Raw genomic sequence first — 15289 nt, 5'->3', positions numbered from 1 at the left:
GTTGTCCTGGGTGGTAGGGTAACCCTACCTGTGAAATTTTGCTTGTAAACCCGCCTGCTAGGGTAACCCTAGCACAAGGGTTACCCTCCTTTCTTGTAAACAGGGCCTTAGAGGGACCGGTTCAAAGAACGGCTTGACACAAATTGGCTTATGGAACTTGAGAGCCAATCATTGTTCAGCACCAGTACTATTGCTAGGGAATCACCTCTGAAGGTCGTTTAGAATTTTGCAGTAATGAATGTATAGTGGGCACCAAAACTTGACGTTAAATCGCATTGAAATTTCCTAACTCGTCACAAAATATTTGTAGTTCAAAGTTGATAAGTGAGGCGCATCACCTGTTTGGGTTACGTGCTAAATCTGTTAGTGCCTGTTTGTATCTCCACGATAAACATAGGATACATCAACAAAGTAGGAACGGTGAATCGTATGCGCTGTGGATAAGTAATCGATTTCTTCCGTGATCTACGCATTTAACCATGGAACAAAACACTTAGAAGCCGTTTATTTACCACAACCGTGACAGTTAAGACAAAGCCTTTCCGTGCTTGGTAGAATTTCGTGACAATGGGCTTCTCTGTGACGTCCTATTATGCGTTGAAAAAAGAGAAATTCCCGCCCATCGGGTGATTCTGGCGGCGTCCAGTCCGTACTTTAAAGCCATATTTCTAAGAAATTTGTCTGAGAGCCAGCAACATCGCATCATGATCTACGAAATTGACGCAGCGACGATCGAAATGCTGGTACAGTTTATTTACACTGGTGTGTTAAAAATAGAAAAATGCAACGTGCATTCACTTTTATACGCATCAGCTGTTCTCCAGTTTGAGAAGGTTAGAAAAGCTTGCTGTGAATTTTTTCTCAAAGCCTCAAATGTCTACAACTGCTTGGGTATTCGATCACTTGCCGAAACTCTTTCTTGTCAAGAACTTTTCGCGACAGCTCATCAGTTTGTTGTTGACCAATTTGGAGACGTGGCTAAACAGGATGAGTTCCTGAAACAGCCTTATGAATCCTTAAAGTGTTTGTTAAATAGCAGGTTTCTTAACGCGTCAAGCGAAGACGAAGTAACCAGCGGTGTTTTGGCATGGCTTAACTTCTCTCCGGTAAAGCGCCAAATCCACGCCTCCTCACTCATTAATCAATGCTGTGTGATGAAGATTTCACCCGACTTTCTCAGGCGAATCCAAACAGATTCCATTGTGCAAGCTAGTTGTGAATGCCGGCAGCTTATTTTAGAAGCTCTAGAGACTATGCAGTCCACAAATTTACAAGAAGTAGGTGAATTTCCAGGAATTTCACACCGTTCTTTGCGAACTGGCCATGAAGTCATGCTGGCGATTGGAGGAGAATCAGACGGCATGACGTTAGACAGCTGTCAATGCTTCAATCCCAAGTGCAACAGCTGGACATGGGAAATCCCAGGAGGGTGTAGTGATGCCATGCCAACATGAATAATGAGTGCACCTTCATGGGTGTGGCATCAAGTGAACACCACATTTATGATGGTTGGCGGCCATTCTTCCTGGAATATGTTAGATTCAGTAGAGCACTATGAATGGCCTGGAAACAAGTGGGGTCACTTATCACCATTGCACATGGAACGAATGGGAACAGGTGTTGTTCTCCCAGGGGCCCACCCTGTTGTTCTTGGAGGTTATAAAAGAACATCAGGGTATCTGGACATTGATTTCAAGAAGGAGTTATCTTGGTGCTTTGGCAATAGGACAAACAGTGTATGCTATTGGAGGATTTGGTGGAGAGTGTGGAAATCTATCGAATGATTGCTTAATGTCAGTGGAGAGATTGGACCCACAGAGTGGAAATTGGCTGTCTGTAACAACCATGTCACAACCAAGAGCTTATTTTGGTGCATTCCAGAAAGAAGGTACAGCATAATAAGTACATGAATTTCAACGATGTCAGATTTCACGAAAAAAGTAAATAATCTAGTACTTGGCAAGAAGGCTGACAATGTTTTGAGATTTCTTTTTAAATTTCCCTTTTCCCCCCTATTTTTATCTTTATCCTGATATTTAGGCAAGATATGAAGGCGTAAGTGTACATGTAACCTCACATCAACCAACAACACCCTAAACCTAGAGGGCCACCTCACCCCACAGCATATGGGCATGCTTGGGGTGATAAAAAGTACCCCCTACCCACCCCTCTGACTTCACCTTGTATGTATGCCTACCCACCCCCTCTAAACATACCTTGCTTGCAAATGGTTGCACTTAATATCTGTCTGTATTTTCCTTAACCTGTAAATGGTCCAGAGTTATTCACTAGCAGTAACAAGAATTGTAATAATATTTTCAGGTACAGTGTATGTAACTGGAGGTTACAACCAGTCCTGGCTAAATACAGCTGAAAGGTTTGATCCACATGAAGGGAGATGGTACAATATTCCAGCCATGAAATCACCCAGAGGTAGTGCAGGTGCAAGTGTATTGGGAAATTGTTTGTATGTTGCTGGGGGATTTAATGGTATGCAAAATTTGAATACAGTTGAATGTTTTGATACAAGGGCTGGAAAATGGATGGATATGCCATCTATGCAAAATGCCGGGTATGGAATGGCACTAACTACTTTACAGGTGTGAACTCATTTCTTAAATAATAATTGGTAAAGAAGTCATTTCTATTTTAATCCAAGAGAACTTTTCCTTGAGCACAACAAATCTTGAAATACATGTCTACATTAGGGTATACTTTTTATCAATATAATTTTTAGAGAAGTATTGATATGTTTTGGGTTGAATTTGTAACATATTTGAAATTCAATGAGAGAATACATTTTATTTGGGGATATAAATTTAATTCTGTTTTTGGAAATTTTGATGTCAGGATTTATTCCAGAGCATGGCTTTTGTACTGTTATTTTAGTGTATTTTTTAAATCAGATTTTCCAAAACATAATTGATAGCAAAATCGATATGAGAGCTGCTACATGTATATAGCCTCTCACTATCTCAGTTGCAATTACCCTCTTTGAATTGTCACTGACTATACTCTCAAAGTATGTTGAAACACCTTTTGGGAAACCCTTTCTTGAAATTGGGCCCCCACGAAGTAAGGGACCAACTGTACCCTCCTCGACCAATTTCTAGTCTAAGAGTAAACACTGGATGTGAAATTATACTATTTTGTTGGACTATGGATATGAAAAATCAGATGTTAGCCTCCTTTTAGAGATAGATAAAATTGGGATATATGGATTCATTTTAATTTTGTTTTGTTGAGAAATTATAATATAAAAGTAATATTCTGCTGCATTTTTTTATAGTTATTAAGAACATCAAAGTAATTTTGTAGATATTCTTTTTAAAAGTTTTATTAAAACAACCTAATTACAATTATTTGATGCATAGTTTGTTTGTCTTTCTAAAATGTGAAATGTAAAACAATAACAAATTCTAAATCAAAATAAAAAAAATATCAAAAACTGTAACTGAATTTGTGATTTACCTACTTGCTTACAATTAGTTACCAGGGGTATGCAAAATTGTCTTTTAACTGAATATGTTTTTTTCTTTGGCTTGAGCAGCAAAAGAATACCATATTGGAAAACTTGATAATTCTTTTTTTTTGTTTTGTTATTATGGCATTTCAGATTACGCTATCTCACTACAAAACAAATTTCCAAAAAAAGCCTTAAATTTTGAAAGCCCTGTTTGAAAATCCTGACATAGATGCATATCATGAAAAAAAAAACATGATATACAACATGCCAATTTAAGTTTCTTGGTACAGAATGTATTTCATTAATGCACCTTTAAAATTTACACCTGCAAACTACAGAGATGAAATCCAACCTCACTCAAAAAGCATGTTTTGCTTTCATCAACCTCACATTCACTCATTCATAGTTGACAAGTTTCTGAGACACTTATTTTTCACTAAGTAATCAACTATTTCTGGTGTAAATAAACAAAATAAATTTATTGAAGCATTAACTTAATGTTGGTCATGCAGGTGCAGACTGTTTAAAGAAAGAGAGGAGGCAATAAAACTTCCTTCATCTTCTTACACCAGTAATAAAATAGAAAAATATAGATATTAAATGTCTTATCCAACTTATGGTTGTTTTGTGCAGTCATTTTTATAAACCTTATTAAGGTGGCTCGCACCAGTTTCCTCGCGCGGGCAACAGGTCACTCTTGCGTGACGTGTGCGAGAGAAACGTGCGAAAGAAGCGCGAGATCAAAAGATGAAAATTCAAAACAAAGATGGCGGCGCATGGAATTTTTTCTTCTTTTGTGAGAAGTTTACCTAAGAGTTTGTATTTGATGTGTTGAACGGCCACTGTGAATGCAGGAGATAGAAACTAAGATAACGAAGACGATTTTCGGAGAAGTAAAGGTTGCTTCACTTCACATTTAAAAGAAATATTCAACCGATATGAAATCTTGCGACAGCGAAAAAAGAAGAACTCAAGTGAAGGATAATCTACCTGAAGCGGAAGAAGACTTTGAAACTTCAAGGAAAATAATATGATATAGCCAGAACTCATGTGTAGGATTTTTAAGATGAGCTCGGGAGGCTGTTTTTTATGGCTGGTTAATGATTTTCTTAGCAGTAAACGTCTGTAAACATCAGATTGTAGGTGCTTGCGCGAGCACATGCAATTGTCAGCGGTAGCTAAAACAGATCACGAGCAAATGTCGATCTTATAGAATCCAGATTTTTAAATGCGCGTGGAAATTGCTAAACTCACGAATGCTATTGCATGAAAACAAGTCCGGTGACCCCTTCTATTTATTGTTCCAATATGATAATAATGTCGATTTTCTGAAATTGCGCTCCATAGAATTTTTTAAAAATCTTTGTGCATTTTCCTTTTCAAGTGCCAAAAGCAATCACTGAAAAAAATCAGGGGGTCACCGGGTTAGTTTTCGAATTATTTAAGCCACAAGCTAAAAAATGCGTTTGAATAAGCCTATGAAAGCGTTGCCATGGAAACTGCTAGTGACGAAATGACACTTATTTTTGGATAACCAATGATTATGTAATTCAACCCAGTAAAAGTGTTGAACTGGCCTTGGTCAGTCTTTCTGTTGTATTCTTTCAAAGTTACAAACCATCAAAAAGATGAAAACCGGTACGAGCCACCTTAATTGCTAAAAATAAACAGAACAAACCATCCTTCAAACAGCCAAGATCTGACAAAAATGTTTCTTTGATTACTTTTGCAGAATTTACCTAAGGGCCTCAACATACAAGCCTGACCAAGCAGGCAAGCTTAGTTTAGAGATTTTGCCTCCCAGGTCTTTCCCTTCTTCTAGAAGTTATGATGTGTTCTTAGGAAAAGGAAGCTACCTGTAGCCTAGCTGTCAAGATGTTGAATTTTGCCACAATATCATCTCTTTACCAGGCTAGAAATTGCCTTGCTAATTAGAACAACCTTGTGGCTGGGCTCAAATGAAGAGGCCTCAACAAAGATTATTAATTCATAAGGATTACCTCTTTCCAAGCTTAGTCTGTTTAGCATGAAGAGAGAAATGAGGGTGCCACATGAAAAGTCAGGACAAAAGCATCACATCAGTGCTTTTCTCCTGGGCTAATTGTTTTTTGCTTCTCTCATGTGATTATGCTCAAAAACAGGTACAGCTCACAGCCTAAGTACAGGCAATACTTCATTATCATCTGTATGACAGAATCTGGACACAGTGGCCATAATATGACGAGACAGCTACCTTCTTGCCTTTGAGTATATCAATTCCAACAGGTGTCTTCTTTGTTTCAAAGTTCATGACATAAGTACCATCCAGTTTAAATACATGGACACAGTTGTTTTCACTGTCACAGACCAAAATGCAATCATTTGCTCTGTCCACTGCAATTCCTCTGGGGCACCTAAATTCACCCGTGTTAGGTCCCACCCTTCCAAACTGTCGAACATAAACACCATTGCAATCAAACACTTTTACGCAGTTGTTGCCTTTATCAGATGTGTAGAATTCATCCTTGTGGTAGACAGTGCCTAATGGTGTGTCAAAGCCCTCAGGGCCATGCCCACCAAATTGATGAACAAATGTTCCATCCAGCAAAAATATCTGAACACGGTTGTTCTCTGTATCAGTGACAATGACATTGTCATTTTCGTCAACTGAAATGCCTTCTGCCCATCCAAATTCTCCTTGATTGAAGCCTCTCCTGCCAAAAGTTGCAAGGAAATGGCCCCTATTGTCAAACACTTGTACTCTGAAATTCCTGCTGTCCATAACAAGGATTTTGTTACTTCTTGTGTATGCTATCCCAGTTGGACCCAAAAATTGACCCTCGCCAGCTCCTTTTTTGCCAAATGTGAACAAAAACTTTCCTGTTTCATCAAATACTTCTACTCTGTTGTTAAAGTAATCAGCCACAGCCAGTTCCCCATGTGTATTTGAAGCAACGCCCCCAGGATTTTTGAACTTACCCCTCCTGGAGCCCTTCCGTCCAATTTTCTTCATAACCTTGCCGATAGAGCTGATATCAGAGACACCTAAGGGACTAGTCAGACTGGAGGGCATTCTGTCACTCATTTTTCTACGCACTTCACCAATGCATTGTTTTTCAAGGTTGATTTGTAGATCGTGGTTTGGGTAAAACTCTAGCTGCTCCTTACATTTTTGTTTAAGCTCTTCAGCATCTTGAAAATTCATCTGAGTTACTTCTTTCAGTTGCTGAGTGAGAACATCTGCCATCTCAGTCAATTCGTCAACATCTCCTTTCAGAAGAATTCCTTCAGCTGTCTCAAGACAAGCGGAAGAACTTGCCAGTAAACTGCTCATATTCTGTCGCTGATTCTGTAGCATCTTGTGCTTCTTCCCGTAAAAATCTTCGATATCCTCGCAAAGACTGCTCTCCTGGTTTCGAACCATCTCTACCACGACGTTTGCGGTTAAATTAATATCTTCTTTGGCTTTCTTCCAATCGGTTTCTAAGATGTCTAAGGCTCGGTCTAGAATTCTTATCCTTTTCTCCATTTCGTTGATCACGGGCTTGCTATTGTCCACGGATTTCTGAATTTCCAATCTCTGTTGTCTGCCTGGAGTTATCTCCAAGAATTTGATCAAGACATTGTTTGTTGGAAGATCATTTACACCTCCGGGAGGAACTTGAGAAACTCTCCTACACGTCGGGCAACAAATAATTTCAGGATTCGCGCGAGCCATGTTCTCCAGGCAAGCTTTGCAGACATTATGAGCACAGCTAGGAAGACATTTTGGTTCTTTGAGTTCTTCCAGACATACAGGACAAGACAATTCTTCATTGAAGACTTGTGTAAGACGTGCTGATACACTAGTTGCTGGCGTAGCTGTGGCCATTTTAACAAAGTCCCTCCTTGAGCTAAAAAAAGAGAGCACAACGAAGAATTATGGTCACGTTTGATGACAAAGTGGCGATTTTTACTCAGCTTGCCAGAAAAGATTGAATGGTCACGTAGGCATTCAGTAAAGTATATAACCCAGGATCACTCAACATCTGTCGGCAGATGTAGCGGAAGTCGTTTTCATTTGTGACGGAGGAGGAATGAGTTCCAGTTATGTGAACGCCTGGTCGAAAATGGAACAACATGATCATTAGTTTACATAGGCTGAAAAAACTTAAAGGAACGAGCTCTTTTCATTAAGGTAGCATTGCTAACATAGTCAGCCCTTTTTTGTTTTGTTTTGTTTTTTCTTTTTTCAAGGGAACCTTGTCATCGTTCTGACTTGTTTAATGTTTTTGCTCGTTAGTCTCGATCTCTTAGACTGATTAATATTTTTCAAGTCCAGTCCATGGTTCAGCCCATGGTCCAGCCCATGGTTCAGTCTATTTTCAACTTTGTAATGTCTTGTTGGGAGAAGGTTACCGCAATGTTTAGTTTTTCGTCGTCTAGAAGACTGCAGGGCACACTGGAAGTAAAGATTGCCTCGGTCCCAGTTCTCGCTTTCACAGGCAACAAAATGGCGAAGAGTAACGTGATGCTAACATGGTACATTTTGACACGTTAAGCCACCGCTTCTAGTCTGGATTTAAGTGCAGTAGTTGATAGCGTTTTATCAGAGCAAGTATGTAAACAAATTCAAGAGGATATAATGCTTTATTGACAATACCTAATCAATTTACTTTTGTTTTTTTTTTTTTTTGTACAGCATACTTTAAGAAAAAGTAGCATAAAGTTAAAACATAATTTTGAGCACCGCTAGTAGCATAATATGCTACTTTTATTAGCACAATCTGTAAGAGCTTTTAATATATAGCTGTGTCTCACAAGGACTGGGAACTACCGAATTCACGAATTTGATTGGCTAAAATCAATCTTGAAAGCGGTCTAGATTTTCCCATCTAGACCGGCATCTAGACCGGTCTAGAAAAAAAAGTTACAAACAATATAATGCTCCGTTGCTTTCTAGACACAGCCATATAATAAACATCTTTTTAACCGAGCTAGGTCGGTCTGTATGAGAGAATATCTTGACCTCGGTCGCTGGTAGAGACCTCATTGCGTTCGGTTTGTTCTGGCGACCTCTGTCAAGATTCTCCCATACAGACCTCCCGCTCGGTTAATAAGAACTAAGTATGAATGAGACACCAAAGCACCAAACTTTATTTGTACAGCTGAAACATCAGCGAAGTCATCTACTGATTTCGAGTTTTTGTTTTTTTTTTTCAGTTCTCACAATGATTTGGTACTGACGGGAGAATCATTAACAGCTGAAGTGAAGAGTCTAAAAAATTTCTGGGCAAGAATCTGTGGCCAACTATCGTAGGTACTGTAGCTGGTCTATTTCCTTTATAATCACGCTTATGTATCAGCCAAAAACATTGATTTTAGAGGCCCGACTGAAGGCAAAGACAAGTTAGGAGGGGATCTTCTTTTTCCAAACGTTCAAGCTTTCGCCTGCAAGCTACGAAAGGTATCTGTAGCATGCACCTAAAAAAAAAAAACAAAAAACAAAACAAAACAAAAACAAAAACAAAAAAAGAAAAAAGAAAAAAAGAAACGATGAATAAATGACAAATAGATTCTGCAACTGATTAACAGGTTTGATATTCAGTTAGATGGCTTCTGACATAATACATGTACACTAGCATTGTCTACTTTTATTGTTTACTTTTGAACCCCAGTGTTTAATCGGTCGGGTTGTTTGTATTCATGTGTCAACTTAACAAACCGACAGTGGCTTAGCAGGGTAGTTACTCTTATCGACAACGATATTCGTCATCATAGTGGTCTGTGCTAAACCGCTATCGATTTGTTTCTTACCACAACATCGACGTAAAAAAACACGATTCTTTCAGTGCGTGACACGTTGCATGACACGTTGACGCAAGCAGCGTTGTGTGTACTCTGAACGACAACGGCAAGTTGGCCAATTAGATTGCGACATTACTGCCAACTGTGGTAAAATTTCCATTGTATTAGGAATGGAGATCCAAAAGAGGGTGTTTTTATATTTAGACTATATAGTTAAGACGACTCTTTCGACTATCCGGAACAACAACGAGAAGTGACTTAGACAAACGAGTCCATAACAGTCAGTAAACGGAGTATGGCAAAAACCGTAACCTTTCCCCTGAGATAGATAAGTTGTGCTGTTAGCCCCAGCAAACATTTTATCCATCAGATTTCTAAGGTATATATTCGATTCAGCAAACAATCGATTCTACATATTAATGATAAGCCATGATAACTTCTTTCCCGCGATTCCAGCTTGACCTGTTAAATTTCATACATTTATCAGACCTATCAGAAGCATTATGTGCAGTGCTATCCTAAAGTCAGCCATCGTGAATCGAATTCAGTATCCATTGCTATAGATCCCCACAAGTAATCGTAGAAATCTGAATGTTATAAGAATATAGTTCTTGAACGAGTGAAATGATCTTCTCCGATTGTACAGAACGGTAAATTGTCTCGAATGTTCCACAAATCATGTTGTCGTTACAATTCTTTCATCGTTGTCTGAGAGCGATAATTTTTCGTGCTAGGTCCCTTCTTTTCACAGCTGGGTTAGCATGATCCCCGCAAGTAATCGTAGAGATCTGAATGTTATAAGAATATAGTTCTTGAACGAGTGAAATGATCTTCTCTGATTGTACAGAACGGTAAATTGTCTTGAATGTTCCACAAATCATGTTGTCGTTACAATTCTTACATCCTTCTCTGAGAGCGATTATTTGTCGTTCTTCTTTACACAGCTGCGTTTCACGTCGAAAGGTGGTCAGGTTTCGCGCCTAAGATCAACTTTTTATTAACCTTATCACCCGTACGCCACTCACAAGTTGGGACAGAAAATGCTTTTTGTTTACTGCGCTGTCAATCAATCAAATTTTTCCCTGGTCAGTTAGTTTACTTTCGACTGGCAAAAATCAACAGCGATAACCTCCTTTCAGTTGCACTTCAAGGCTCCGGGATAATGAATGGCGCCAGGTTTATTTCCTCTTCGACATCATTGAAAAGCACAAAACGCCAGTAACAGTCTTAAAAAGAAAATCATGATAACGGTTGTAAAATTACTAAAATAAGATCGCGAAACTGTGCCATCTAAATTGATCGCTACCTTTTTTTTAATCTTAGTTTTCTTAATTATTCATGATCAGAGATCTTTACGTAGGTTGTTTGTTCATGGAAATTTCTGAAGGCAGCACTGTGACTAGCGACCACAACAAGAAGAAACTCCTCACTGGAAAAAAGTGCCATCTTGCATTCCATCTTCCTCCAACATTTGCCCTCAATGAATGTTTATATCGTTTCTTTAATTGCAGTTCCTTCTTCAACAACTTAGCTAGGTGGTGTAAATTCTGTATTCTTGTTTTCAGTTTTCCATAACGCCGGAGTTAAGAAAAGAAAAGATTGGCAGCTCCAGTTTTTCTACATATGAAAATTTATCGAAATCTAATTACTAAACCATGACACACAAATATTGACTCTGAGAGGCCCTTTTTTTTATTATTAGGTACATGATTTGCCATCGAAGGAGCTGAATGGTATTCACTGACAGTCATGTTCCGATGGCAAAAATGAATGAATAATGAGAAAATCTTCGCTGGATTGTTTTACTTTCCTCTTCACAGGCAGCTGGTCCTAATTTATTTGTCCCATCAACCATAGGCTCATTTTGTCTTATTTGTGACAACCCGGCTTGCAAGATCGCGGGCTTAAATTTAAAGTGCTCGCTCTCTTTCAAGAAAAAACAGTCGTTTCTTACAGAAGAAGGCTTTTTTTACAAATTGACAAGACGTGTAGCCGGTTGAGAAGCGAGTACTGAGATGGCTAGAAAGGAGAGAGTTAGGCTGTTTTGCCAAGCGCTCTTAAAGGTAACGCTAAATCGCTCAATTACATCAGCGCTCTGTATTCCACTGCTGAAATATATCCATTTATCTGGCTTTGTCTTTACGATTTTTTATTCTCTACTTCTCTTACAGCTTCAAGGAGTTCTCCTTTTGCTGAATTTGGGATCAGGTAGAGCTATTATTATTATGTAGAACTGAGTATTTTTAAAAACAAACAAAACCATTTTTGACGACCGCAAGCAGCGATTTACTTCAAACATTTCGTCAGCAAGCAGAAGCGGTTTGTTCGGAGATTAAAGGTTGCAAACTGCATAAACGGGGCATAATTTTGCTCTAATTTTAGCTTCAAATAATTTTTCGTCTTTGGTGTCCTATGTCGCAATTTTGATGAAACTTTTGTTACTATACTAGCCAGCAGGGCTTTCATATTTACCATACCATGAAGGCGGCAAAGAGCTTAACTTTCTTTTCACTTTTATTCGATGGGAACGAACTGGCTGTGACAGGAGGTGGTCTTCATACCTCAAATATTGGTTTACTTCCCCATTTTCGCTCTTTTGTAGAGTTTAATTTGACCAGAAATTATTGCAATTTAAGTCACCGGTGAACACTGCAGCCGGTGTGTTGAAACATTATTTGGAGAGTAACCCAACAAACGCATGCATGATATATTAATTTTAGATGTAGGAACTGCTAATCAGAATTTTACAGTTGTGATAAACTCCTTTCATCTTAACCTCTTATCGACTCTTTCAATTCATTCATAGAACCGACTAAATGACTTCTGTTTTGATGCTATTAAAAGTCAAATTTAACCGTGTCGCCGAGATAACTGAAATACATACGCATGCAAATGAAATCTGTCTACTGCACTAAAGTTTTAAAAAAGATGCAGTCAAATACAATGTATTTACATTTTTACTTGAATATTCTTGCTTAAAAGGTTCAATATGTTGTCACGCGATAGCTTATGCAAGATTTATTTCAAATGCTAGTGACAAATCTTGCCGAGAAACTGATGAGCTGTCTAACATCGAAAACGCAAAGTGACGGTAAATCTGTATGTACACATCTTGTACTAAAAAAAAGCGTATTTTCTAAAGCCATCGATCGAGTTTAATCATAGGAATAAATGAGGATGTTTTTCTTAAAAATCTCGTTAAAATTCCCTTTCTCTTGGTTAATATTAGAGCGCTTTAAACTCGGTGCAGGAAGAGTTCTTCGACCATTTTTGACCGCCTACATAAATGAATTAAAAAATTTTAACTTTATCGCGATAAATATGCGAGCCTCAGTTTTAGAGAAACAATGCGTTTTTGAATAAATAATAAGGTAGAAATACATGCCGGTGGGATTTAATTTTGAATCTTCTCTCTGAGACCGAAGAAGACGCCGAAAGGTGATTGTTTGAGTTAAGATCACGAACGAAAAGAGAGAATATGATGTTTACTTTAAAATCATGCAAATTAATATGGTTCACTAAATGATTTCTTTTTCTTTTCTTTTTTTTTTTCAATTTCTTCTCAGTTTCTTTTGAAGTTTATGAATCCATCGATTGAGAAATCATTCTTTTTGGGAAAACCTAAGATACATGAGAGCTAAATCTGCGCAACGCTTCAGTAAACGCTGCGCTTCTCGCTGAGAAGTTTAGTAGCGCCGACAGATAAGGGATGAACATCCATTATTCCAAATGGAGATCTGCAAAATTTGAACAAAATGAATTCATTTAATTTTAACTGCCTTGATACGCGCAACTGTATATTTTGAATTCACGTCAGAATTCATCTTTAATTGCTATTTTTTGGAGCGGTTATCTGCTATCAATTGGAGCTGGAGATAACAACAACAACAAAAAAAAACATTTGCCGGAAAAGTTTAGTCTTCGTTTTTTTGTCATGTATATGCATGTTTCTCAATCGTCGTGCTCATATGAAAGCTGCTATCCAGGCTGAGTGTGCTGAACTCGACATAAAAATCCGAAAGAGGAGATTTTTCCATCTGATCCGGCTTTACAACTGATAAAAAAATTGAACAATAATTCGTATATCTGGGGAAAAAAAGTATATTGCGCTTATCAGTCACATCCTAAATTTTGCTCCTTTTTACAATTGTCCCATCTTCACGAGTATTGCTGAGCGAGTTTAGCTTTTAGCCGGGTAGGGCATAGATGTTTTACGTTTTGACCTCCAGTGAACGTAACTGAGGGAAAAAAAAGCTCTATTCGCACGTATTGAGCAATGCAGCTGTTCTGGAAAAATTATGGACAGTGAATTGCTTGTAATTATTTTGCCATCATTTACGTTTACGTATCTGAACTTGACACTTTTGGATGACTATAGAGCAGTGACAACAGCAATGACAACAATGAATGTTTGTCGGTTACCGTTGACGAATGAATATTATCTATTGTCACAATCACAAAGATCTTTGACGTGAAAATGACCGGACTTTGAATGAAATTAGTATAGTCAAGTAGTATAATATAGCCTTATGCTTGCTGGTGATCGCTTGCAGAAGTGGTGCAAAGTGTAGAATTTAGTAAAATTCTCCTATTTTTAACCTCCTCTGGCTCCACTTTAATTTGGCACCCATTGTGGTATTTGTATTAAATGCTTGCTTTAAAAAATAATATAGTTTGTTGTCGATCCCTTTTTTTCGGTGAAGCTACGTTTAATTGGCTGACTTTGATGAGGTTGCCTCTTTTAAGCAAATAAACTTGAAGTGAAAAATTATAGCAGATGAAAACAGTATGAAATTGAGGAACCCTCGAGAAAAAGAAGACAGGTTTGAGTTCTCTGAAAAAAAAAAAAGTTAGGAGAATTCTGCAAACGTAGAGACAGGTCTATTTTTAAAAATTTTAAATCACTTGTTCTGGCGCCATGCCATATCACTCGCTCTCCAATAGTAAGTGCAGCGATTATCTGTGCTTCCACCTTATATCTCTGCATTAATCGTGCTGTCAGTGTCTCTCTACGTGTTCATAAAGCGTGGCATAGGAAGAGCAATGGACTGAGCCATATAGTGTGTTTATGACAAAAATGATCCGAAACTTTTGACAAGATCCTTTGTGTTGTTGCGCAAGAGCTTTGATCGTGTAAACAGTGTAGAAGGCTTAAAAACACGTCTTAGGTCTGGAGCACGGGAGAACATTGTCTTCGCGACAATCATGAGTTAATAGACGAAATCGTGCAGTAAAATAATAATGAAACTCTAAATGAAAACTCACTGGCATGAATGAAAAAGATCATCAATGGTAATTTATGATACTTAAAAAGAGAACATAGTAGTTTCAAATGATAATTTGAACGTGGGTGGAAGACAACAAATTTTGAGTTGTTTATGGGGCAGTTTCAATTTCGCGAATGGAAGCACTGTAAAACTGACGGTCAAGTCTTGGTTAAAATCAAATTTCAAATGAAAGCAAACTATTGTAAATTCACGAAGAATGAAACTTATATTTGCCATATTTGCAAAGATAAATCATGATTTAACTGTTCCATTCACTTCAGTACTCCGAGGCCGGGAACAGATCTAGATCACATGCTTTCCTCCCTTGTCCTTGGTAACGAAAAAAGCCAGGACTGTCGACCATCTTTGAAAAGACTCTCGGAACCTGTCAAGGAATACCGAAAAAAATGATTAAGCAAATCTTGTTTGCATGTTTTCATTTATGAGGGTCAAGAAAAAGAAACTGGCCAATTTCTGAGTTTTGTAACCTGAATAAAACCATCAGCTAAAACTAGACATAGAATAAAACGAAACTCGCAAATGACCATTTTCCAGCAGCAACGTTATCGGATAATTTGTTCAGTGGTAATTAACTTTATTTTACGTGAGTGAGAACATCGAAATGTTTATAATTTCATTATCAACATACGCTGCTAACAAATGATGCCTTGCCAACCGTGGAGTCTCCGTATAGTTCACAGGTAAAGCATTGGTGCACGGAATCCCATGCTCGTGACGAGACGAAAACACATCCTTCTCGGTGTTAACTGCAAGTGATTTTCGTGTGAAT

General features: G+C 38.1%; 2 protein-coding genes and 1 pseudogene across 5 annotated transcripts in view; 2 read left to right on the top strand and 1 right to left on the bottom strand.

Annotated features, from left to right (window-relative positions):
• Nucleotides 1–479: 479 nt before the first annotated feature.
• Nucleotides 480–3362, top strand: LOC111332616 (kelch-like protein 17; annotated as a pseudogene). The gene is made up of 2 exons (XR_015999297.1): nt 480–1888; nt 2323–3362. The product of XR_015999297.1 is annotated as a kelch-like protein 17 (transcript).
• Nucleotides 3322–7484, bottom strand: LOC111332601 (uncharacterized). Its single transcript, XM_022937964.2, has one exon. It carries the CDS (start codon nt 7314–7316, stop codon nt 5646–5648), a length of 1671 nt encoding a protein of 556 aa, XP_022793699.1. The 5' UTR covers nt 7317–7484; the 3' UTR covers nt 3322–5645.
• Nucleotides 7485–10621: 3137 nt separating this feature from the next.
• LOC111332606 (uncharacterized) overlaps nt 10622–15289 on the top strand; it is a 54232-nt gene continuing 49564 nt past the window's right edge. The window contains exons 1-2 of one of the 3 annotated variants that reach the window (XM_088755096.1): nt 10622–11295; nt 11404–11440. In XM_088755096.1, coding sequence (XP_088611222.1) covers nt 11248–11295; nt 11404–11440 — 85 coding nt within the window. In that variant the 5' untranslated portion in view covers nt 10622–11247. The remainder of the gene's footprint in view (nt 11296–11403; nt 11441–15289) is intronic. The other 2 variants (XM_088755094.1, XM_088755095.1) reach the window with 2 other exon arrangements.

The sequence above is a fragment of the Stylophora pistillata genome, chromosome 3 (assembly GCF_964205215.1).
Source record: "Stylophora pistillata chromosome 3, jaStyPist1.2, whole genome shotgun sequence".
Taxonomy (NCBI): Eukaryota; Metazoa; Cnidaria; class Anthozoa; order Scleractinia; family Pocilloporidae; genus Stylophora; species Stylophora pistillata.
Note: the sequence above shows the minus strand (reverse complement) of the source record. Positions and strands in the feature narration are given on the sequence as shown.